General features: G+C 37.8%; 1 protein-coding gene across 15 annotated transcripts in view; it reads left to right on the forward strand.

The window, feature by feature from the left end:
- TCF4 (transcription factor 4) overlaps positions 1 to 26,693 on the forward strand; it is a 330,874-nt gene that overhangs the window by 284,681 nt on the left and 19,500 nt on the right. For all 15 annotated transcript variants that reach the window (XM_054032796.1, XM_054032800.1, XM_054032797.1 and 12 more), the window contains 4 exons: positions 9,084 to 9,151; positions 10,517 to 10,595; positions 13,838 to 13,914; positions 16,108 to 16,311. In XM_054032796.1, the coding sequence (XP_053888771.1) occupies positions 9,084 to 9,151; positions 10,517 to 10,595; positions 13,838 to 13,914; positions 16,108 to 16,311 (428 nt within the window). The remainder of the gene's footprint in view (positions 1 to 9,083; positions 9,152 to 10,516; positions 10,596 to 13,837; positions 13,915 to 16,107; positions 16,312 to 26,693) is intronic.

Below are 26,693 nucleotides of genomic sequence, written 5' to 3' on the forward strand. Positions count from 1 at the left end.
TCAGAACATTCGGGGAATGGAATTTGAATATATTTGATTTTGAATCCAGTCTTCAGGCCCTAAGCAGACAGTTTCTGAATTGGCCACCCATACTCACATTGACTAGTAATTTACTACTGGAGCAGGTCAAAATTTTCTGAATTTAAAATTTTCAACTAGCATTTTTGATGAAAATTCAATTTTTGACTAAAGCCCTAAAAATTTGCAACAAAATATTTTCAGGCTTTTTAACCCACTGTACTTACTATGAGGCTAGTCCCATTGAGCTACCAAGCAAAATGAGGTCCAGCAAGTGCTTGAGTATCCCTAAAACGTTTTCTTGACAGCAAACAGAACTATTTATTGCTAGTAAATTCCATATATCTAGAAGAGACACTTTTGTAATTAATATTATTTGTGCAGTTAAGATCAGCTGTGTTCAGAAGAAGACCTGTGATCTTTTTGAACAGCATTGGGTAAAATAAATTTTCTGAATAGAATACATGACAACATTGATTAGAAATTATGTTTAATCCTATGCATAGTATTGCCGAGGTCCAAAGCTATGCAATTTTTAAGCAACTAGTTATTAAGATAGATTTAATACAGTATATGCTAAAGATTACTTCAGAATACCTGTCTGATTCATGTATTAATCCTCCTTGCTACTTTGACTTCTAATGACATGTTTCTATTACATGATGCATTGCAATATACAGCTTTTCTAGTAGTAACTTTGTGTGTGTTTCCCCATGAGACCTCGGATTCACATTAATTTTGCTATTAGAGCAGTCACATAATACTGCATTTTATTTTTTTACAAGATTGTAAAGTTTCCAGATCCAGTGAAGTGATAAATAGTCACATAGCTCAAGAGGAATATGAATATTATCCAATAATGTCAATACTTCATAGTTTGGGAAGTCCATCAACTATAAATACCGAGTTGAGCTAAGTTTTCTTTCTACACAAAATCATAACTTCCATTCTACCTTCATATTAAGTGCTGTCCAATCAAAAAGAGCATGATTTTATAAGTTTGGATTCTAGTGTAAGATGTCTGGATTTTTTAATGGAATGCTTTATCATAGATGTGCATCCAGTGTCCTGTCAGTTACATTGACTAGGTGTTCTAGATCTAATTATAGCTATTGTGATACAGGTGCCTGGGAATTTATTCAAAGAATCCAAGATTTTCAGTCTCAATCACAGAAGTTAGAAATGTAAAAGAACTACTTCATCATCTTGTACATCCCATTGCCCGTACAGGATTGTTCCTACAGGAACTTGATGAGAGGTTTCTAAGGGGTTAAGTATAACATTGTGTATATATATTCTTCAGAATAGTTAGGATACCCACACCATGAATCCATCCATCACTGGGTAGAAAAAGCCTTTCATATTCTCTTTATTATATTAGCAGAGGTATGTTAAGTAGAAGTATAGCTCAAAATTAGAGCAATAACATTTGCTACTCATTTTCAAATCCAATTGTAAAATAGAGGAGTCCTAAGCTTCCAAGCTGGCATTTTCTCCCTCATCCTGCCTAAACTTGGTCACAGTATTAAAGGAGCTCTACCTCCCTCAAACAGAGAGTCAGAATCCATGGACTATAGCATTTCCAAGATATCAGTCTCTTCATTCTAGCCAGCCTCTCAGACGGCAACAGCACCAGCTTCCTACCAATCTAAGCAATGGCCCTTATTGCTGGCAGGGCAAGGAAACACCAGTAGGAGGGTTAAGATGGGCTATAAGAATGGGTGGCTGGCTCCTTGCCATACCAATCATAGGAGTCCCCCCCCGTTCGTTCCTTTAATGAACACTTCTTTTTTAAGTCCTTCTGCTTCAGTCTTGGCCCATGTGAAAAGGTAGGCTTTAGACACCGAGCTGCCCCTTTTAAACCTGCATTCCCAGTGGATGAGTCAGCAACCACGCTGACCCCTTTTTGCAGCAGTTTTCATCTCCCCACCCCCACCCCCACACACCCCCACCAGGCATAAAGCACTATTCCCTTCACTCGGCCGGCCAGCCAAATCCCGCCTTCCCTGCCCCCCCCCCCCCCCCCCCCACACACACACCCCTGATTAAAGGTGCAGGGCGGTCACACGCCTAGGTCATAGTGTGAATGTAGCCTAAATATACAAGAGAGCGTGTTTTGGGCACTCTCAGGTATACACTGGAACTACCAATAAATACCAGCATTAATTTAAGTTCCAGTGAATATTAGAAAAATATATCCATGCTAAAGCTCATACATTCATCAAGATGGACTTGGAGGTATAAGGATGAAAACAGGGCCATAAGAATAAGCATTCCCTGTCTTCTTCCCCTGCTTTCCCATTTAGAGCAGAAGCTTGTCTTATTTGTATGAGGCGCTTTGTTTTGTTCTGTTTTGTTTTCTAACAGAAACCATTCTTGACCAGGTGTGGTTTTATTCAGCTAGATATGGGCAGTACTTTTAGTTTTGGATCCACATATAAATGAATCAGACCAATGTTTGTTTCCCAAAATGTCTGAGAAAACACATTCTTAGGGGAATTTTTCTTGTGACCCCACCCCAAAGCATAGCCCTAGTGCATCTCCTTATTTTTCAAATAGCGTTTTTCTATGTAGGGCACCACTTAAGATACCAGTAGTTTTTCTTTACAGAAGCTGGAGTTACATTCCAGTTGTTTAAGCATCCCAATTTCATTGCATACCAAAACAATCAAATAAACCTATCTCATGTATATCTTCAGTGTGTAATTAATTATATGTAATATATTACATTTTTAATAATTATATTTTAATGAATGAAAAAGGAGTAAGCTTGTTAGGGAAAGAACAATAATGCAGGTCACCTGCTTATCTGGTATGCCATGAGTTAACTGCTCCTTTCCTCTTGTACAATTTGGTGTCTGTCCTACATCTAGGGATTGTCAAGACAATCTCTGTGGGCTTGGTCCTTTTACCCCTGAAGTCCATGGGGCACAATGTGCTAAGCAGACCCCCAGCTGCTATCAGACCACAGACCATACTGAACCTCTTATTAGGACCTTATGCACTCCTAAAGCAATTAGCCATATCTGTTTTCACTTACTCCCTTAAGGGTAGAGATTTTCTTGTCACCCATAATTTTCAATCAGCACTTACATCACCATACCAGCTAAACAAAAGATAAGTTTACATTTAAACAAAATGCTAATTTATTTGAGAACTAGAAAGAAATACACAATAGCTCCATTTATTTAGAGTAATCTCAGGCCTGGTCTACACCTAAAACTTAGGTCAACTTAGTTATGTTGCTATGGGATGTGAATTTTTCACACCCCTGAGCACTGTAGTTAAACCAACATAAACCCTATATTAGACACCACTAGGGTGACAGGGGAGTTCTTCTGTCAACCTAGGTACCGCCTGTCAAGGATTTACTACAGTGGTGGAAAAATCCCTTCCATCACTGTAGCAAGTGTCTATACTACAGTGCTGCAGCAGTGTAGCTGCCATGCTACAGTTGTTCCACTGTAGCACTTGTATTGTACACACATCCCATTTACTCTCAGACTATGAAATCTTCTCTTTCAGGAACAGAGCCGAGTTCAAAGTCTGAATGTGTCCAGTTTGATCTCTAGGGCAGAGCTATCTGTCAGTTCCCTTAGCTTGTTCACTTTCTCTACTATCTCTCATAGCTGTTAGTCTTCAAAGTTCTTTCATGCAGTATATAGCAGGAATTCCTTTGTTCGTAGTAGTAAGTAGTGTCATATTGGGAACTTTGTCAGAGTTTTATATCTGTATATGCAACCTTAATCTTAATCACTGGGTTAAATTCTCCTAAAGTATCTGAATAGTACAGTGTGACTCTGAGAAACTACTCTCCTTATATGCAAATGGTTCTTTGCTGTTAACAAATGGGATTTCCACACATGTGGAGACAGCAAACTATTGGAGTTCATATTCTCTGTGAAGATTTGAAACAGTGAGTTTTCTCCTTGCCTTTTTTTGAATTAGAGAATCACTTTCTTTAAAACAAATATCCAGAAAGAAAGTACAGAGTATTTAGGTTTTGATTTGTTTTATAGTTCACTTTCTGAAATTTGTGACTCAATTTCTACATGTCAGTCTGAAATTATTCAAGTTACAAACTTTTAGGTTAGAATTTATAGCATTTACATTACATTACTTAAACATTTATCTCTAATTAACACCAGGTCTTGTGTTTCTTTGACTTTACATTTTTTGTTGTTATCTGTGAGTGTAAAAACTTCCTACTCTCCACTGTGATTCAGAGAAATAAATCCTAAAACTTTGTATTTCTTGCAGACCTAATTTCAAACTAAGCTGAGATCACAAATAAGCAACTATTGGCCTATAAGCTTATTTTTCAGTGTAGAATAATGAGTAAAAATATTATCAAAAACTAAAGCAATCAAGGATGGATGTGCAAGCAACACTATAGAAACATTTCTAAATTAATTTAATCTAAATCTCCTTCAGACATTAGCCCTTGAAAAGGGCTTTAATAATGGGGAAAACATTCAGATATATCTGAGTTAAAGATAAAACTGTTGACATTTCATGTGTATTTCTTACATTTTTTAGAATACTTGCTAATTACCAGAGCTGTATTTTTTGGTACTGCAGTGACAGAGGCAAAGGTGTCACTATGCTTTAATACACTGAGATAAAGAGCGGTTCTTTCTAACTTGATGTTCTCTTACCTAGTCAAGTTAAAATATACAAGCTATGATATTTCCACTTTAATTATACCTTCCATGTTGTAAAAGGAAAATAGACTCAAAATACTGTTCTCGTTCACACCAAGTACTCTTTTTTTTTTTTCCCCCCTGGAAATGATTTCAGTACAGAAAGAGGCTAAACCTCTTGGTGGCAGAAACAACTCCTCTGATGACAGAGGGAACCGTATAGAGTGCTTTCAAGTTTTGTAGTGGGGTTAGGTAACATGACAAGGAAGTAAGTATCAAAATTTTTCATTTGGAGTGCTTGTGCCTCCAGTTGGGTAGAGGAGATCTTTTTCTGGTGGAGGAGCTACACTTCATAAGGGAGATTGGGCATCATAAATTGGGGATGATGCTCTTTTTAGATGCAGGAAGACTTCCCTTCTGTGATTTTGCTGCTCGTGGGAGGGTGAAAAGAGCCATCCTCTGTTTCCCCACAAAACCTAAGCTACAGCAGATTGCTGATGGATGCAATACATATCTAATTTAAAATGAAGGTTTACTCCCCTAACGTCCTTCTGTACCTCTTATTTACTCCTTCAGGGAAGTCATGATTATGGCACGTTTACTCATGATGCAATCATCATGATCAGTTTTTGTCATGTCACAGTTGTTTCCCTCGCTGTGGGCTTTGATGACATAAGTACAGGTTGATGACTTCACTGAATAAGCAAACAAAGGGAGTGAGTGTGAGGCAAAGATCCAAACATTTGCAATACTAGTTCTGTTTTGTTTAAGTATTCCATTTCTCTCCCGTTTTCTCTAATATTAAATATTTAATGAACAGAGGTATGTATGGTGCATGGGTTTAAAATTGCTCTTTAGTGTTTTTAAGAGGATTTCTTACTTTGCTGCTTTACTGATAGTTGCTCACCTTTCATAGTAGAGCAGGGTAGATGCAAACACATTTCAACTATTGCAAATACTTAGAGTTTTAGAATATGCGCTACCTATTTTATCCATCTGGCATAATGACTAAATGCTTATCCCATACAAGGCTGTAAGTTCCCTTCTCTTATGTGGGAGGAGGGGAACCAATGGACATGAAACTGAGCAGAGGATCCATGAGGAAAGCAGTGTCTCTACATCATGTGGTCTATGAAATTTCCAGGACAAGTCCCACTGCACAATGCAAAGTTTCAAAAACCCTTCTCCTCGTGAGTTGAATCAGAAACGACACCAAAACCAGGGAGCCTGTCTGCAGTATATTTCTACTAACTGCCGTGAACAAAATTTTCCTTCTCCACCTGTTTTGAGTGTCCAGTTCTTACCAGACCCTATTTTCAGTTGCTTATAATATTGCCAAGCTTTAGCCATTCCAGCTGAAATTTCCCAAGCCAGGTATCTGCCTCAGGCTGAATTTTTCTTGAAAATTTCAGCCAAAATGCTTCAGCTGTTTCTGAGAACGAAGTGAGAGAAGAAACAGTGTTTTTCCCCTGTTAAAAAATTCTGGCAACCTTTTCTTTGAAAAGGTGTAGTGCCCCCATACTTTCGAGCACAGACTTGGAATTTGGCAGGAGAGTGGCCTTTTTGTCAGGAATGTACCTTTGGTTTTTCTTGTGAAAATCTACCCAGATTTGACCAAGTTATATGCCTTTTAAGAAATCACACTTTGCATGTGCTCAGTAGAGACTTCTTCAATTTTAGCAGCTACCTTCCCTGAAGATTCCATCCACACCGGGCATGCTCCAGCCTGTTGCTGAGCAGGACTTTCCCTGCAGTTTCAACTCCGGATTTTGTGGGCTATGTTGGGTCCAGGACTGGGCAGCTGAACTGAGAACAGGGAGCCTCTCCCTGCTGTGCTCTCAATGACCCCCCTGCTGGGCCTAGGAAGCATGGAGTAGGAAGCTGCCCGATTCAAATTCAGAGGGAACAAGAGATAGATCTAAAGGGGTGGAGGGAGTAGATTGAGACCAGGAGCAGGGAGAAGGATAGGGAATGAAGGCTGGTAGGGGTGAGGGAAGAGAGAAACTAGGACAGGAAGTTGTGGGTGGGGGAAAGGAGACTGGTATTTAGGACCACCAGGGGAAAGGGAAGCCGGTGAAGGGAAGGGTAGGCAGGTCTGATGAGGATCGGGTGTGAGAGGTGGAAGTGGCTGCACAAACACACTGGGGCAAGGTGGGGAGCTACTGAAATTGGATGAAAAGTGAGATTGGGACTAGGAGCCTGTGGGGATCGGGTATGTGGGTGGGGGAGAAGATATTGGAGGCCACCGTGGGGAGAGATACCGGTTGGGTGAGGAGCTGGGGGAGTGAGAGATTGGGACAGGGAGTTCGGAGGCATTGAGACTAGAATTCATTGGGCAAGGAGCCTGGAATTTTAATGAGAAGCCTGAGGAATGGAGACTGAAGCTGGCTAGGTGAGGAGAATGGGATTGGGTCGAGGAGCCAGAGGTGGGGAAGAGACAGGATTAGGACAGGGTAGATTGGATGGGACGGGGCAGAAGGTGATGCTTGGGGGGGGAATGGGCAGAACAGTCTGTGATGACTAGTACACACTCCTCTGCAGAGCCTCTGACTCACGATTCCTGCAACTCATCATTTCTCTAGAGTCAGCAAATATCTGTGAAACCCACTGGCAAATTGTCTCACTCCCTTGATCCACATAGAGGATGACAACTTACTACTGCTATTCTTTACTTTGTTAGCTTAAGTGGAAGGTATCTGTCTGATGGATTTAAAGGTTCCAACTCTCCTGATCAATCATGCGGGTGTCAAGATGATGCCATATGATGGAATTTATTTTGTTTTGGTTTTTTTTGTTTGCTTGTTTGCTCTTTTAAAACCCTAGGAAATTACACAGAAATGCCATATTAAAAGAACATTATTAAGGTTGCAAAATCAAGCACTCAGAAGTTAGGACATACCAGAATTAAGGTTGCCTGTTCAACCTAAATCCGGTCCCCTTGTGTGTATGCATGATGATACAGTCTTTAATTACATGATCACATACTAATTTTTTTCCAGAATCCCTGATTCATTCTGTGCACAGGCTGGGCATGCTATGTGGGTGGAGCAGGGTTATGAGGCAGTGAATGAGGCTGTTGTCTGCAGAAATGCTGCTTAATTTGTTGCAGAAGTTGGAAGATATGTAGTGAATGAGGGAGGGAAGAAAATGTCTGGTGTCACAGTTAAGGCAGTTGAATGCTGCCCTGAAGAATTGGATTCTATCCCTGCCTGTGCCACAGAGTTCCTATGTGTTACTAGTCCACTCACTTAAACCAGATTTTCCACAGTGATCATTAATTGTGTGTTCCTTATTTTCTGGGTCTGATTTTTAGAAGTGCTGAGCACTTGCAGCTGTTGGTAAAATACACTTACTTTCAGAGTTTTGTTTTGAACATATGTGCCATATAATGCTAAGTACACTGAAAACTCAGGTCCCGGGTGTCCCAAAATTGACTTTTATCTCTCTGTTCCTCAGTTCCCTTTCTGTAAAAAGGGGATAATACTCCCTCATCTCACAGGAGCATTGTAAAAATGAATGTATTAATATGTGTGAAGCATTCTGATAGTGCAGTGATGAATGCCATAGAAAATCCCACGAGGAAATTAATCATTCTTTCTTCAGAGCAAGGTCTAATAGCCTGCAGTAAACAAGGCAAAGGGCCACACATTGAATGAAGAGAAAACAAAATCAATAGCTGCTCGTTAAGTGAGCAGTGTCCAGCCTGTGCACTGAATGAGGCAGAAATACTGTGGAAAAAATAGTATGTGATCATGTAATTAAAGACTGTTATCATAATACATATGCATTAAGGGGCCAAATTACAGTTGCACAGGCAACCTTAATTCAGGAATTTCCTAACTTCTGAGTGCTTGATTTTGCAACCTTAATGATTTGATGCAATTTTTTTTGCATGTAATATGTATATACAGCATTTATACGTTTAAGAAGTGCTTTGGGATTCTTGAAGAAGAAAGGTGCTATAAAGTGCCATAAGGTATTAATTTGGAACGATTTAGAATGTAAATATGGTATGCTTTCATTGGTAGAAAATATGATTATGTATTAGAGGGTAAAGAAAAGCAGCCATTTCTGAACACAAGGCTACATATTACAGAGGCTTATCTGGTTATGAACTTCATATCTTTGACTATTCTTTACCATTGACTGCCATTCATTTAGAAAACATAAAGCCATATGGTCAAGTAGTATCAAATATGCAATATATTTTAACCCCCCCAAAGATGTCAAGTTTATATTTTGTCACCAAAATTGTAATATTAATATGTTTGATATCTACCTTAGCAAACAAATTAATGGCAATTAAAGATTAATGTGATGTAATTAACATTATAATGCAATTAAATTATGAGTAAGTGGACCAGGAATAGAAAACTCAGATGTCTCACAGCCTATTTTTACACTCAATCTTTTGTTTTTCAGCAAACAGAGGAAGTGGGGCAGCAGGCAGCTCACAGACTGGTGATGCACTGGGGAAAGCACTTGCCTCTGTAAGGAAATATTTACTTTGGTTTACACGTTTATCATTTTTGAAGTGTGAACTTTAATCAGCAATGGATGCCTGGATTTTAAGAAGATGAACAGCAAACAGGAGAGATTTGATCTCAGAGGTCATCAGCTTTGAGTTACTATCAATTGAAATATTTAATGATCAATGTGAAATTATGTTTTAAAAAAGTTTTAGAGTTAATTTTATAATAGAAAAGAAATTAAATGACTGGAAATTTTATACCGTTCATGGGCACTTAATGACTAGGAGCCATGCCCTTCAATCTTCCACACACTTCATTTATCAAAAACAATGGGAGGGAGGTTGCCTAAAAATCAGTGGTAGGTTTGGTTCTGTATTATCAAATGATCTGTAAACAGAATTCATCTAGATTTTCTTTTGCTTTCAGATTTTATATTTTTCACCCTAGTTTCCATCTATTTCATTACAGTGGTCGCCATTAAAAAGCCAACATTAACCAGCAGCTGCCTCTCAGTGATCCCTGAGGTATATGGCACATTTCCCGTTTTAAGTAAAAGGAAATACTGATGCATCTCAGATATCACTGTGCAGTTACCGTTGCATGTGTTGACTTTCTAATAAGGACCAATGTAAATTATTTTCTGGGCAGAGTGGGTTCCACTGAGTTCTCATGAGAGTTATTTTTTTTGCATATTCTGCAGATGTTTCATTAAAAAGATGAAAAAATAAGACAATAGGTTGCCCGGAATGACAGTTATAGTACAGAGTCCACTTTTAAATGGTTCCTGATATATGGCATACATGATTAACAGGGACAATCACCATGATGTAAATTCAGTGTACTGCATATCACTGACTCTAAGCAGCAGTTAAATGGCACACCCCACCCATTCCAGTGGCACACCTGGTCTTGTCTTATCATAGTTATTGACAAGTGGTCTTTGGTGTTTGCTGTTATAAATTACCCACTGTGCCGTCCTTTGTTCCTTTTGCTCTATTTGGGCTGCTAAAGGATTTAATTTTACCATAGTATAATTTTCAGAAATGTTGTAAGGCTTTGTACAATGCTTGTTCTTAAAGCAATCTGTGAAATAAAATGTACACACCCACCATCATGTACCCTACAGAGACAGTGGCAATCAGAACCATCTCTTAATTGGCAAGTGTCTGTTTCCATAAAGATGTCTCCATTAAGAGAATTCTAGTGTTTGGCTTCCTACATCTAATACAGTTTTGTCTTTATTTAAAAAAAGTTAAAATGAAAGTAATAGGCTTTATAACCTGTCCTGCTTTCATTTAAATGGACTGAATGCATAAGAATTCCATATTTCTTTCTGCATCAGTTTATGATGGATTTAGATTAATTCTTTATCATCTTTTAAAGATCTATTCTCCAGATCACACCAACAACAGCTTTTCATCAAATCCTTCAACTCCTGTTGGTTCTCCCCCTTCTCTCTCAGGTATTGTTATTACAATTCTATTTTACTGAACATTTCAACACATTTTTTGGTAGGAGGAATTTAAATAAACTCCTGCTGGACCTGGATGTGTGATTTACATCCAGATAATAGCATCAAGCTATTTTCTTATAAATACAGTGCCCATACAGGCCAACTATTGTACTCACTGTACTCACTGAGATGAATGGAAATACTTTATAAAAGACATATTTTGGTCAATATGAAGAGAAGGTCATAATGACTTTTAAATAGATGCCTTTACCTGCTACAAAAAAGCAGTGTTAATAGACACCTATATTCTGGCCCCAGGCAACCCCCATAAACCCTTGTGTAGATTGTTCCTAATGTTCCGCAAGAGGGCAAACATGTGTAAGGATTTAGACCACACCTCCTAGCCCACAGGCCAGGCCGCTTTGTGAAAGGAGTTGACAAGACTTTACACAGTAGCCTTTCTGTAGCTTTTGGAGGAACCACATTCCCTCAGTCATTCTGACTATTTGCCATGAGTATTTTCTCAGGGTATGTCTACCCAGCAAAGCCCGTGCCAACTAACTCGAGCTTGCGGGGCACGGGCTGCAGTGCTGTTTCATTACTGTGTAGACTTCCAGGCTCAGGCTGGAGCTTGGGCTCTAGGACCCTTTGTGTTGGGAGGGTCCCAGAGCTCAGGTTCCAGCCCGAGTCCAGAAGTCTAGACTGATATGAAACAGACCCACAAGCCCGAGTCGGCTGGCACAGACCAGCCGCAGGTTTTTCTTTGTTGTGTAGACAAAGACCTCAGGGGTCCTAAGCAAAGTTCCTGCCAGAATTTGGCCCATAAAATGTGGCTGTGTGCAAAGAGCCATAGTACGCTTAACTCATTTATAGTGCACTGTGATATTGAGGATGTCCTTATTCAAAAGATACAGATACTTTGGTGGTATCATTTTATTTCTAAATAATCCTTGTAGCTGAATTTTCAGTGTGGGAGGCATATACTAGCACTAGTGAAAGGCTAAGCTGAAAAGGTTCAGAGGCAGTTAGGTTCTAATGAGCATCAGAAATTGTAGACACCTATATGAAGCTAATTCAGATTGTATGAACCTTTGAGACTTTCCCACAAGAGCCTTGAACACTCCCTCACCATATAACTATATCTGAGAGGCTCTTGATCTAACTTACCTATGTTAGCTTCTTGGGGGAGTCAACACTGGATCTGTTTCAGGGGGTGACCAGGCATCCTGCTCCCCACTCTGGTCCTGTGAGACTGAGGAACTCATATGGGGCGGTCCTGTCAATCTCACTTTGACATTTTAAAAGACACCATAGTTTATACTCCTGAGTGTAGCACAGTATTGTTAAATCCTGGAGTAAGACTGATCTGTCCCTCAAGGAGATTAGCAGTTCTGGAGAGAGGGATGGATCTTATTTGCTCTGAGGTTTCACAGTGCTTCAACAATCTTGGAGGCGCAAACCCCAAAGTACTTTTTGAAGAGACAAGATTCCAGTGAAAGGGTTAATGGGAGTGAGGAGTGGGCTGGCCAGCCAACACCTGAAGGCAAGCTATGTCTGAAGAAAGATAGCAGGTCCCCAAACTTCTCCTTGAAGAGAAAAGTTCCACTGAAGAGGGGTAGGAAGCCCTCCCTCAAGGACACATGCTATTGAAAGTGAGGTATGGTGGTTGTGGTGATATTAATGAAACATGTCCCCCCAAAATGCACCCGGGGGTGGGGAGGAAGGCTGCTGCCTTTCTCCAACATCAGGCCTTCTTTGGGGATTGGCCAGCCCCCTCTCCATCATGGAGTAAGACCCAATGAAGGGTTGAAGGGTTTAGGAGGACAACAGACAGTCCTTATTTGTCTGAACCAGTCCCTGTCCCTAGACAGCACCCTATGTGCTACATTTCTTTTAGGGGGCTTTGCCATCATTTCTGTCATGTACTATAAAGAAAGGATTTGAGTGGAAGTTGAGGAAAGCAGTTGTATGTTAAGCAATATAGATTGAATTTCTTTCCATAAAGTTTACTTGATAAAGAGATCCAAGGGTCAACGTCAATACAAATAAGTGACATACATTCAAAGGAGAATTGAACTGTTTATGCTTCGGGATATAAGTGGGCCAGTCAGAAACAATATGAAAGTCCTGATGGTCACTGACGTGGCAAAATCACAAGTTAAAGACAATGAAAATCTATGGAGACCAGAATTTGGTAGTGAATGTGCTATATATAATCAAAATTAACACCATTCTGTCAATATGGCATACTGAGAGGCTAGAAAATGCCATGAGATCAATTCTGGCCTGCCCTTCTAAACTGAGAAAATGCCACTTAACTTCAGTTTTAAGCTTAAAATCCTAATAGCTCCACCTTGAATTCCCAGCCTTGTTTCATAAGAGTGTTCAAAAGATTATATGCTTCAGACAAAAAAGACCTAACAATACAAATAATCTGATCATAGTGCCATAAACACAACCTGCTGGAGAAAGTATTTGAACCAATATTTCTGACCTAAAGTCTAGTGTGCCCCTTTAATAGTGACATATCTTTGTTTAAAAAAAATGATATTGCAAAAATTGAGATCTTATATATTTCACGCTTAAACCTTCAGCAGAAACAGATTTAGTTCAATAGATGTTAACTAATATAAACCAAGAGTTAGCGCCATTTAAATTTTGTAAGTGCAAAATAACATCGTCTACCTTAAGAAAGTACAAATCTTAGCAGTTAAATGAGAGCATCTGTAGAATGACAAGTTGTAAGTGAATTTTGAGTTAGATATTTATACACTATTATTGTTTTTTTAATCCTATTTCTTAAAAAAACCCAAATCCATTAGTTTGGTGATTGAATGATTTGTTCAGTGGCATCAAATATGTCTTGAACCACAGCTAGGATAATGGGCTAGTATGTGCTGGATTTACATAGAAGTCTAGCAATCCCCTCTTAGCACTTCTGAAAATGCTACTTCTCCTTTTACCAGTGAGACATTTCCTTCTGCTGGAGCCTTTCTTAGGTACAGCTGCCGAATCAATGAAAACCTCTATGTTAGGAAGCAGCCTGGGGCAACTTTGTGGCCTGCGTCTACGTGCTTCACTACAAAAATACTTTTTTTTTTTTTCATCCATGTATATTTTGGAAGTTGTCCATATGTCTGCCCTATAGTCTATCTGGAAAACAGCATTTACATGTCTACAAAACCGTCCAGAAAGTTTGAAAGACATTTTTGTTTGCATAGTTCTAATGGTAATTCCCATTTTACTATTAGCAGGCACAGCTGTTTGGTCTAGAAATGGAGGGCAAGCATCATCATCTCCCAATTATGAAGGTCCCTTACACTCTTTGGTATGTTTTGATTAGAGACCTCCTCTGCCTCAGTATTTTCCATGCTGTTCTTTCCATTTCTCATCCACACTTCTCACATGGGTTTGCATTTTGTTAGCGATTACTGTGCCCTTGGATGTTTACACTATTTGATCATTGCTAAGTTAGTAACATGGGGTCCCAATCCTTTGATTTGTGATATTTTGATATTAACTGTTACTGACTAGGATGTCGTGCTTGACCATATAACAGATAATGTGTTGTTAAAACATTCCAGAATGGAGAAGGTTAATTACAAAAGGGGGGCTTTGTTTACAGCCAGGAGGGATTGCTTGAAGGGATATCAGGGAGAACAGTAAGTGGTTGCTATGAAGTAGGACAGGTGTAAGTGTTATGAATTGGCCAGAATTGGGGTGGTAATTATGGCTAACACTAGCGAGAGGATAATAAATAAATAAATAAATGCGTTGTTTTATATGGAGAGATTAGGTAAGAGTGGGGGGCCAGCTGGAAACATATTAGGGACAAATGGGCAAGGTTTTTAAAAAGTCTAAATTATTTATCCCATTCTTTTCTGTTTGTTGTCTGTCTAGATAGTAAGGAAGGAGTTGTCTCATTATATTTCTGTAGAACACCTAGCACCTATATAAATAATGGTAAAGATCAAAAATGTCTCAGTATAAAAAAGCAAAGTGTTTCTGAAGACAAAATAAATAATCATCTAATACTGAATCATGGAAAAGTCCATCTGACTTCAATGGGAATTTTCCCTTAGTCAGGAATTAGCAAGGACTGCAGTATCTGGCCCAATACAAATATGTGTATCATGATTCATTGCCAGATACTTTCTAGCTTATCCCAGCTTGCTGTGGTGTGTAGTTGTGTGTATGGAATAGCAATGTTTTTGTAATCTGTATGCTTCAGAGATCTGAAATGAGTGAATAATTATTTTTGTAGCGGTAAAGTTACCCAGTGATTTGGGGCTGGCCCTTTCACCTTCCCCTCCCATATCTTGTTGAAGAACAAGAAATTTTAGGCATCCCTTATCAGATATGACATGTGCCAGTGGAGACAATGTGACCTAGTGGTAATGTGAAGAGGGGATTTGAGTTCTATCCCTAACTCTGTCACTGATGCTCTGTGACCTTGGGCAAATAGTTCACCATGTGTGCCTCAGTTTCCCCATCTGTAAAATGAGGATTATAATTCTTATCTTTGTAAAATTTTATGGACTCCTTGCATGAAGGACACTATATAGCATAAATACAATGTATTATTTCTGAGTCCATTACTTCTCCTCTTCCTATACTTGCCAACAACATGTCAGTATTTTTCTAAAAGAAAGATGATATTGGAAGGAAGTAATCCAGTAAAGCAGCAATCAGATTTCTTTAAAGTCAGCATCGCTGCTGTTTATGGTTCAGATTTAGGGAGAATTCTAGTGGTAACATGGGCAGCTCCCTCTCCCCCTGGAGTGGGGTTGAGTGTAAGTTTTTGTTTTAGAGAGGGATGAGTTACACTAGAACAAACAAGGAAAATTATAAGAAATGCTGCCACCAGTACATCTCTGTTTTGTAATTTTTTTCACATCTCATACAGGCTGCAGAGCTCTAAACTTGTAAGGAGGGGTATTTATTACTGCTCTTACCAACAATGCTTTGAAAGTAGTTTTAGGATATACAGTTATAAGGAACATTTCAGTGATTGTGGAGATGGGACTATATGGCCTTAATAGGTTCTTTCTAACTTTTTGTTCATAGTTCTTTGATTACATAAGGAGAGTAGACCCTGTCAGAAACTGACTTAAGTTAGATGTATATTCTTCTTTTTGCTTAAGGTAACACTAAAACTTTTCAAAAATCACAGAGGGCAACATATGTACAGTAATGATTATGTTCATGAGGAATCATTGAACCTGTTTTGCCCATGAAAATGAAAGCTGTGCTTGTGTTAAGTTCTCTCTAATTCCCTAGAATGCTAGTTTAATTATTTCCCTAAAAAAAATAATCGCTTTTGTTAAAAAGGGGAAGAAATAAAAGGAACTCTTTTCAGTTACACATCTCCCTTCCCCCACCCCCCGACACCCACACACACATACGCCAACTAGCAGTACAGTATGTGGCATACCTAATCTGTGTGTGTTTTGTCTCAAATGTTAAATGACCCTTCACATTTGCTGATGGTTCTCTTGATTTGTTTTTCATAAACAAACAGCAAAGCCGGATTGAAGACCGTTTGGAAAGACTGGACGATGCTATTCATGTTCTCCGGAACCACGCAGTGGGGCCTTCAACAGCCATGCCTGGTAGTCATAGCGACATGCATGGATTAATAGGGCCTTCTCACAATGGAGCAATGGGAGGTCTTGGGTCAGGATATGGGACAGGCCTTCTTTCAGCCAATAGACATTCACTAATGGTAAGCTATGGAGAGTAAATGACAGTGCAGGTTTAAAAACAGTAAAGTAATTAGAATTTCTGAACTGGTTTGCAGGCTTTTAAATGATATTGAGTCTTTCTACTCATTCTAATGCTGCAGATATTTTCATGTTTATGACAAAAGTATCAAATTAATTTGTGCGAGGTTTTGTAGTACTAAAAGACATTTTTAAACCTACACTGTGTTTGAGGCACATATTATATTTATTTTGTATATTTTGCTCATGACAGTAAAAACTGTATTCTTTTATGTGTTTTAAGACTGACTGATGTGAGGCTGCCATTGACAAAAAGCTGCTGTACTCTGGCATCCGCCTCATTAAAAGTCCTTTCTAAAATAGTTTGGATTGTCTGAGAGATTTAGTTGGCTGACAAGTGTATGAATAGTACACCATCTTTCTCCTATGCATATGCCAATAAGTATATCAGAGAGGAATCGTCCAGGTTTTTGCCTTTACTCCTCTTTGCCTTTCCATTTCAATTTGATGCACTGCTTTTTTTAGGACCCTGCAGAAATCCTGAATTCTCTCTCTTCCCTTTTTATTTTCCTATTCCTTAAAAAAAAAAAATGTTTTAGCCTGAAACTTCTGCTCAAGACCCATCCTCCTAGGAATCTGGCTGCAGTTAAAGCCCCCAATTCAGAAATGCATCCTGTAGCCTTAGCTATGGTTATGGGTTACTTAACTAATTACCCATCCCAATAGGAGGGTTTGCACTTACTTTAAATTGTGAGGGTTCAGTCCAAGATAACAATAGCAGAGAGGTTATCAATAGAAAGGGGACCCCATAGTGCACAAACACAACACAACACAGTGCTCTTTTTGTAATAATCACTTTTATTAGCCAACCAAACAACAATACACACATTGCAGTCTGGTGAAAGAGAGAGAGAACACAATGGAACATCTAGTATTTGCATTACTCACACTATCCCTTGAGAAGAAACCCAAAGTATCAGTCATAATTGTCCTCATCCTCTTCGTCACCAGTGGATGTCTTCCTGGCATCTCCGCGGGGCAAGTAGGCCAGGATACAGCTTCTATAATGTTTTATGCTGACCTCCACTATGCTTAATGCATATTCAGTAGGTTTTTCAGCCCCTTTTCCTTATCTGTATTTCCTCACCCAACTATCGTTGGAATGCCCTTCTTCCATTGGTTACTAGGCCTTTTACATCAAGCTTATTAATGCATATGTCAATTACATGTCATGGCATTCTTGTTGTCTGCTGATAATCCTAATTTAAAATATCTAAACCTGGTATAAACTGGCATCTTGTGGTTACCTGTGAGCGGTTTAGCAATGCTGACTTATAACATCACTCTATCTTTTGTGATATAGGGTCATTTATGAGTTAGTTACTTATATCCCATCTTTAGGTCTTAATTAGTTTGGTTAAGCTATTATTTTTACAGGCTTAAGGCCTGTAGGCTTTTGCATTACTGCTGTAATCCATACCTGTGCCCTATTTAGCATATGCCCATATATCTATAGCAACATAGATGGCTATAATTTATATATAAGATAACACTTAAGCAATGGGAATTAAGTACATGCTTAAGTATGTGCTAACGTGCTTTTTGTGAATTGGGATCATATATGATTACTTGTGGCTTTCACATTGGATTAAATATCCCACATCAGAGTATCAGACCTTCTCTATTTGGATAATACCATTGTCCAGCCTCATTCTATGAGTTTTGTCATGTTGTGTAGTACTTTCTCACATGAGTGATCTCACAGTATAGTTACATGCATGAATAAATACTACTTAGCATTATCATTGCAGAATTAGTCCTAATTTTCCTGTTATAGTTGCTGATTATTCTCTGTTAATGTCTTCTTATTTTATATATATATATTTTTGATGATGGGTGTCTGGCACCTTGCAAAGGAAAATATCTTGTAGTTCCTGTGCCTCTGTAAAGAAAAATCATGCCTCTCTGATCTGTTTGATTTCTCTGAAAATGTCAACAAAATAGTAGGTAAAGGAGAACAAGCTGATGTGCATATTTGGACTTGCAAAACCCCAAAACAAATTCTTCACGAGAAGCTATTAAAGAAATTAAGTAGTCATACAGTGAACTCATAGATTAGAAACTGGATAAGAGACAGCAAATGAGGAGTAGGATTAAATGTCTAATTTTCAGCATGATTAAAGGATAACACTTATGGTACCCCAACATTCTATTCTAGGAGAAATGTTCTGTATCACTGATCTGGAAAAGGGGCAGATGTAGTTTGCAGATGATTCAAATTATTTAGGTTAGTCAAAGCTAGAGAAGAGTGTGAGGAACTTCAAGGGGACTTGACCAAGCTGGGTTAATGGGCAACAGGATGACACATGAAATTCAGGGTTGGCAAGTGTAAGGTATTGCATATTAGAAGGAATAATTTGAAATACTTCTATGCATTACTATTTCTCAGTTAACTGTAACCACTCAGGAAACAGGCTTGGCCATCACTGTTGACAGTTCAATGGAAATCCCAGCTCAGTATATAGCAGTGGTTAAAAAAAAAAAAAAAAACGGGCAAACAAAATGTTAAGATGGCAAAAGGAATGTGATAGAAAATAATACTGAAAATGTTATAATGCCATTATATATGTCATGAGTATGCTTTCATTTGGAGTTTTGTGTTCACTTCTGGTTATCCTGTCTCAAAAAGGATATAGTAGAATTAGAGGAGATTCAAAGGCAGGCTACAAAAATGCTTGGAAGTATGGAAAGATTTCCATATGATGAGACATTGAACAGATCATGGTGGTTTTGTTTAGAAAGGACACATATAAGAGAGGGAAGTCTAGAGGTATACAAAATAATGTATAGTAAACAAAGTGAATCTAGTAGTCCAATTCATCCTGTCTTATAATTAAAGAAAGGGATATTCAATAAAACAGAAAGTAAGGTAATTGACAATTAACCTGTGACATTCATTGCTGCAAGATGTAATAGAGGCCAACAGCTTAGTAGCATTCAGAATAGGAATGGACATTATATGGATAATTAGAACATCCAGCATTGCTTTATATAAGATTAAATACAATATTTAGAAAAAATGTGAACTCTCATACCACAGGGCATAAGCCAACCACTGACACAGATTAGGGAAAAAATTCCTCTGTAGAAACACCATTGTTGTCCATTCCAAGGTCTCTTGCACCTTCCTCTAAACCATCTGGTATTAGCCACTGTCAGAGACAGAATACTGGGCTAGATGGACCACTGTGCTCTAATCTACTAAGGCAATTCTAATGTTCCTGTGCAATCAACACAGAAGTTCTCACTGTAAAGGGTAGTAACTTTGCTGGTATTTCTGTAGTAAATGATGCCATCATCCACTGTAACAGATGACTACGCCATTCTAGGATATCCTGGCAGAGTCAACTCTTGCTTTGATCCCTTGAAGGCAGCTACTTATTTAGGCTTATGCACTTTATTGTGTGTGAGACTTTAAAAACTGAGTCTGTCATCCATGTGGACCTTAAAGATCCCATATCTTTTTTGTATGAAAAGGGGTTTTCTCCTTATGTCCTTGACCAAACAAATGCCGAGAGCTCGGGTGTTCAGGGAACGACGATACAGTACATTGAGTAAAATTTAATAAGCACAAATCAGTGCTGCTGTTTCCATGTAGCTTGTAAACCACTTGGGATGAAATGCTCGATATGAATGTAATTTACTGCTATTTACTATTAATTGTTGTCAATGTTTCTCTTTTGGTTCATTTTTAAAATATGTTGATCCCGGCAGTGGTCAGTCTAATGGTGGCTCTGCCCCATCCTAAAACTAAAGTTAAAAGTTGCTGTCATGGCTGACGCATTGTTAAAAACCACAATTGGGCCAGTGCCATTTACAGATTTTAAAAAATGCTGACTTAAAATAGTCTGCCAGCGAGGCTCCAAAAGGTAGAAAGATGCCTTTTCAGCATCCCAGCTAAATCCATCTCTCTTCCCCCTCCCCTGTAAAAATAGCATGAACCCAGACATTGTTTTGCTCTCTGTGGCAGTTGCTGGGAATTCACAAAAGGAAATTCTAGGTTGTAATTTAGCTTGGCCTCAGGTAATGTGTTAAATACACTTGGGATACATATAATCTAAGATTTTTAGTTTGTACAACGCTATTTCCCCCCAAATGTTTAAACAATACTGCTTTTAATGAAAAAATCTGGCTTTATTAAAAGCCAGATCTGTGACTTACAACTGTTTCTGCATATCTGCTCTCAATCAAGAGAAAAGAGTTTAATTTTTGTAGCTTTGTTCACTTTGCATATGTTAAACTGATGCAACATGCACCCAGGGCATCACTTCAGAGACGGTTTGTTCCATAAATATGGAGTCGTCTCTTAAATACCAGATGTAGGTGAAGTTAGATTTGGAATAAAAAGAATAGCAAACAATTAAATTGTTCATCTAGCTTTTAGGAAATATCTGACCCTTCAATTTCTTCTCTGGTCTATCTGTTTTAGGAAAGGGTGGGCACTCTTCCAAAATTTGATTTGATTTGATTATGAACTGCTGCATGGTACCTTGTCATTTCTGCTATTGAAGATAAGCTTCTGATTGCTTCTTTTCTGAAGTTTAGAAAACAATGAGTGATCTCATAAACAAAATACATTGAACAGGGCAATTCAAATGAAAGATGTGCAACTTTGACAACATGGCTAGTTCTAAAAACAAGAAGGGCAAATTTCGGTCTCTTACTCTCCACATTTAACTTTCTGGGGGAAAAAAAAAACAGTCTGCTAGTGCACAAAGTGTATTAGTCACTGTCTGAAACTGTAACTTGTGTGAAAGAATCAAGCCTGGTAATTTCTTTTGGAAAACTGGTATGAATTTTGAAGTAAAAACATAAGAACAAAGGAAATAGTTTTTGAATAGAGTCAGTCTTAAGTTAGCCTTTGACCATTTGATACATTCCACTCTGAAAAGGAAGTTGAAGGGGGAAAAATTAAAAAAAAAAATTTGAGGAGGATACTGGTAATGTTTTCCACATTTGAATTTTAATACATGAAACAGGCTATAAAACTTTGGCCAGCTGCAGTAAATAAAGTAGCAGTGGGAGGTATGGACCGGAAACTTGTACAGAATGTGCTGGTGGAAGTTTCTTTGCCCACTGTACACCTTCATTTGTTGGTTTCAAACTTGGAGTATGCTAGGGTAACTTGAGATTTAGCCCAGAGTCTGTGTTAGTTTCCAGCAGGTCTTCCTTATCAGATATCCTCCACAATTCTGTGCTATATTGGACAAGTATGAAGCTGTTCCCCAGGCAAAAATAATATGAGACTGGGTCAGATTCTGCCCTCAACTCCACTGTTGTAAATATGAATTACATCCTTTCATTTCTGTGGAATTGCTCCAGATTTACAGCAGCGGAGCTAAGAGCAAAATTTGTCCCACTGTGATTACTTGTTTTCTTAAAAGAGATGGATGACACTTCTAGTGGAAGGTTCATGTATTTCACTTTGTCACTACAGTGTTTCTTTAAAGCCCCAATCCAACAAAGCCTTAAGCACATGCACAATTTTAAGCACATGAATAGTCCCCTTGGATTTCTACAGTTGGTGATGTCCTTGTTTCTAATTTCTCCTCTCACATTAGGGAACTGGGATACATTAAAAATCACTCCATGCTCAGACTTGGCATATATCGTCTCAGGGCAGCAACAAATTAGTAAATTAATTAAAGTATGGGAGCTCCAAACTCCCAAATTCCTAATCCCATTTACACTGGGAGTCAGGAGAACTGCTCACTTCCATTGCTGCTGATATGCTGAGTGATTTTGGATAACTTACTTAGAGACCACTTCTGCCACTCTTGTATTGAATAGTACCATAGGGCCATACTCAAAGTAAGGCACTGCTCAGCTTGAATAAGAGTGGCAGAATCAAGCCTTAACTTTCTTGTACTTTAGGTACAATGTAAAGTGGGTAGAATTATACTTCCTCACTTCTCAAGGGAGTTCTGATTTAATATTTCTTTGAATTGCACTTTGACAACCACTAACAAAAGCTACTATAAAAGTGAATTAACTATAATAATTTTTATCATAATTACAAAGTACAAATATTAAATGTGTCAAGATTGAAGTGCAGGAAATACAGAATATCATGAAAAGAAGTCAAAATGTTACCTTTATAAAAAAAAACAATAAACTACTTTTGATCTAAAAAGGGATATTACACTGAATTAGTTTTATGTATCTATATAAATAAAATATACCCAGCACAAATTCAGAAATACAAATTGAAGCTTTTAGGAGGTACAATATATACATAGCAGAATAGGAACAATAGACATAAGACCTGGGTGAAATTTTTCAAATGAAACTATTTTTCACTGAAATATGCAGATTTGGGTCAACAGAAACATTTTGCAAATTTGCATTGAATTTGCTAAATTATTTTAGTCAGAAACAAAATTCCAAGAAAAATCAAAACAGTTCATTTTGACATTTTTGAAATGAAATGTTTAGATATTCAGTTTGAAACTGTTTCAAATTTCACTTCAGTTTTATTTTTAAAAAGCTTTAAAAAACTCAAACAAAGCTAATTTTTTTCTTTTTTTCTTTTGTTCAGCCACTGAACCAAAAATGCAGTTATTTGCCCAGATCTAATAGATATGCCCTAAACCAATGTAACAGATAAATACATCTTCTAAAGTGACTTGGTGGACCTAAATATACAGTAAGAGTACTTGAACCTAAATATCTCTAATTTGACACATCAGCAACAAACTGTTTTGCAATCTTGACTAAATTAATATTTATAACCTGCCATACTTAATAAAGGTTTAGACTTCAATCCTGCAAACACAAATGCGCTTAACTTTACTATCATGAATAGTCTCATTGGGACTATTTGTGGTAGGAAAGTTAAGCACATGCGCAAGTATTTCCAGTACTGAAGCCATAATAATTAAAATGAAGGTAGTGTGGCTTGCGAAGCACACACAAAACACCTCTATGCACTAAAAAGAGTTTAGTTTGTTCTCAGAGGTCAGACATGCAATATTGCTAGGAAATATCATTTCATTGGAAGTGTATTTGTATGTAATGGTATGCAGATGATGAGAGTAAGCATCTCATTCCCATAGCTGGTCATAATATTTGTGTCTCAGTAATGGCAGTTATGAAAATAACAGAAGTTAGGAAATTCCAAGTCAAGACAGAAACTCTAAGGTTAGTTTGTTTGTATTGTATCTGCTCCTACTCCCACCACAAGTACTTGAGCTTAAGCCTATGTTGTTGCCTTTAACTGTGAATTTCCTGGCTTTGGTCAGTTCCATCATCATTGTAGAGATGATGTAGATTGTAGAGGGTTTTTATTAACATTTGAAATACAATTTTGTAAAATGGTATTTGTAGGCTAGCTTTTACACAGAAATCATAAAAGTGGCACATTTCTTTTGTAGCCATGTATGGCTGGATTTATTATAGCCATTATACAACAAAAACTGGTATACAGTTTTTTTTAAGACCCTCCTTAGAAGTCCATCAACTTGCTTCCATGCTTCACACAAGGGTCCACAGGAAGAGGATATGTTCATTTATATTTTTTTTAACATCCAAATTAAATTAACGTATGGAATTTTCCACCACTAGAAATTAAAATAGCAACTCATGAAGTAATTCGGTTATGTCATTCATACAAAAACAAAGAGAGTCAAGGAACTTGGCATTATTTAAAAGACAAGATTCAGCTTTTTTTATTTGTTTGTTCAAAATCTATTACTGCCCTGCTTTAATTTTTATCACAGTTGCAATTAAAAAAAAAAGGTATAATAATTGAGAAAACTGGACAAAACAGCCTTATTGGACTAAAAGCTTGTAAAACAAGCAGCAATATAACCCTTTTATATAACATTCATGTTCTTTCTAATTGGTTGACATTCCTAATTTCATGTAAATTATAGCCTCCATCATATTCTTAATACCATTTTTGAAGTATACTGTTGGTTTTAATCAGAAAAAAATCCATTAATTATTATTTAAAATGACACCCTTTTTCAAAAAACATTGTCCTGACACAATGACTTCATTCATTTTAAACGAGTTAATTAGGTGTATTGTTAAAATCGTTGTATTTGGTTTCCAAGTTTTAATTTAGCATTAGCTAGCTCCTTGGTTTCCACACATGGACGGATCTATTGTGAAGCCGAATGTGTGTGAAAGTTATTGGAGAATGGTAGTCTCTGGGTAACATTCCTCTAAGCTGCCCTGATTTTTGTTTCCCCTGTAGTCTAGATGAGAAACAGCTGGCTTTTGTTTAAAAAGCTGTTTTGTGAAACGTCTGAAACTTGAGGTGTAGAGCTGAGGTCACCATTAAAGCAGGTGCTTGGGAACAAGTGGGAAAGAAAGCAGGAGAGGCTGATTTGGCCACATAATCTTTTGGAGGATATTTCCTATTAGACTGGAATATGGTATCAAAAGGACATAAAACTTCTCTAAGTTTGCTGATTTGTTTACTATGTTTTTTACTCACAGATAAATGAAGGAGTTAATATTCTTAATTCTGTAGTTTTAGAATCTTTTATATCTCTGGATTTAGCCAATACTTATATATGGAGATATACCTATCTCATAGAACTGTAAGGTCATCAAGTCCAGCCCCCTGCCTTCACTAGGCAGGACCAAGTGCTGATTTTGCCCCAGATCCCCTAAGTGGGCCCCTCAAGGATTGAACTCACAACCCTAGGTTTAGCAGATCAATGCTCAAACCACTGAGCTATCCCTCCCCCATACTTAATGCTTAAATGAATAATCATCCCTGTAGGAAAGAAATCATAAGGATTATTTCACTGACGTCACTTCAGTGGCCATGGCAACCCACTTCTCTCCATAGTATGTTGCAACTGGTTGATTTCTTTTAAAATACTTCAGTTGTCTCACCTAGTATGAAAGAAATGCTGTTTAAGTGTGGAGGACCAGAACATTGAATTAATGCTCGCTAGGTACTTTATAGTGGAGCATGAATAGAGACTGAGCCAATTGTACCAATAAGATCAGTACCTAAATTAGTCGTTAAAAAGCAAAAGCTAAAATATGTAGAATCCTTGTGTACTTAAAGTATCTATAGGCAGAAAGAATTAAGAAAACGCATCTCCTCTCACAGATTATTAACAGCTGTTTGGGAATGGAGATTAACACTGTAATTTTTGCAGCACTAGAAGAAAATTTGTTTGGGAAGTTGGCTCTTCACTTCCAGTCAATGTGTAATGCCAAATAAAACTTCCTTTTGCAGAGCTCACGTTAGAGTTGAGCAATGTTGTGATTCCCTCAGAAACACTGGATTACCCAAGCCTACCTCCATTAAATAGAACAGAAAGAGTATAGAGAAATGTATGGAGCCCTGCCATGCAGCATTCTATCATACAGTACATAACATGAAAGCCGCTGTTTCGTTCAGACTGCCTCCCTGCCTCTACTTAAGACGTGGCACTCTTTATATATATAAATACTGAACTTCAGCTTTGCCACTTTTGTCAACGTTTAAATGGATTTTGCATATGACTTGCTCGCAAAATTCCTTTCATAAGATATTTGGAAAGCTGCTTAGTATTCTTTGGTACTTTTTTCTGTATTAAGAAAATGTTGAACTTTGCTATTTTTCCTGATTTAATGCCACCCTTAATGTCTTTTTTTTAAATCCTTCCTTTTTCTTTTGATCTTATTTATCACTGAGCCACTGGTCATATGGAAATTATTATTGTATAGCATGGAGATAAAAGACTTCAGTGCCGTAAAGTAAGAGTGAATAATTTGGACCAATAATGCACACATAGAGTGAGAGACCATTTGTGTCGAAGTGGCCTGTGTTGTTCCCTTTGTAATATAGCAGTTGAGGTTTATAAGGGCTTTACGCAAATCTGCTTTCTGTCAAACTTATAAATTTTGACAATATTAAACACGTTAACATGCATAACTTTACAACTTGCTTGCCACATGTTTTTATTTATCTAATTGGATAACTCAAGGTCATCATATTTGTAAAGGTACCAAGGTAGTTGCTCGTTAAATTCATTCATGACTTTACTGGTTGAACTAATCTCTTCCTAATTGCGATATGTAGCTGTTATCCTGAGATGGGAAATCATTCAGTTGAACTTCCTGAATTTGTAAGCATTAGAAAATACCTGTTAGTATTCCCTTTGCATCTTTGTTTTCAGAGTGGAATTTGTCAAATTCTTTCTGAGTTATATGTTAATACGAATTGTGTGAAGTGCTGTGTCTCAGTATGGGAAGAGTTAATGGTAAACAAAGGGGTACTTTTTCAGCTTTTGTCTGCTACCTGCAATTCATGAACTGCAAATGCCCATCTGTGAGCAATCAAAGTAATGTTTGTATGACTGTTTCTCACTTTTAT

The sequence above is a fragment of the Malaclemys terrapin genome, chromosome 6 (genome assembly GCF_027887155.1).
Source record: "Malaclemys terrapin pileata isolate rMalTer1 chromosome 6, rMalTer1.hap1, whole genome shotgun sequence".
NCBI classification, from domain to species: Eukaryota; Metazoa; Chordata; order Testudines; family Emydidae; genus Malaclemys; species Malaclemys terrapin.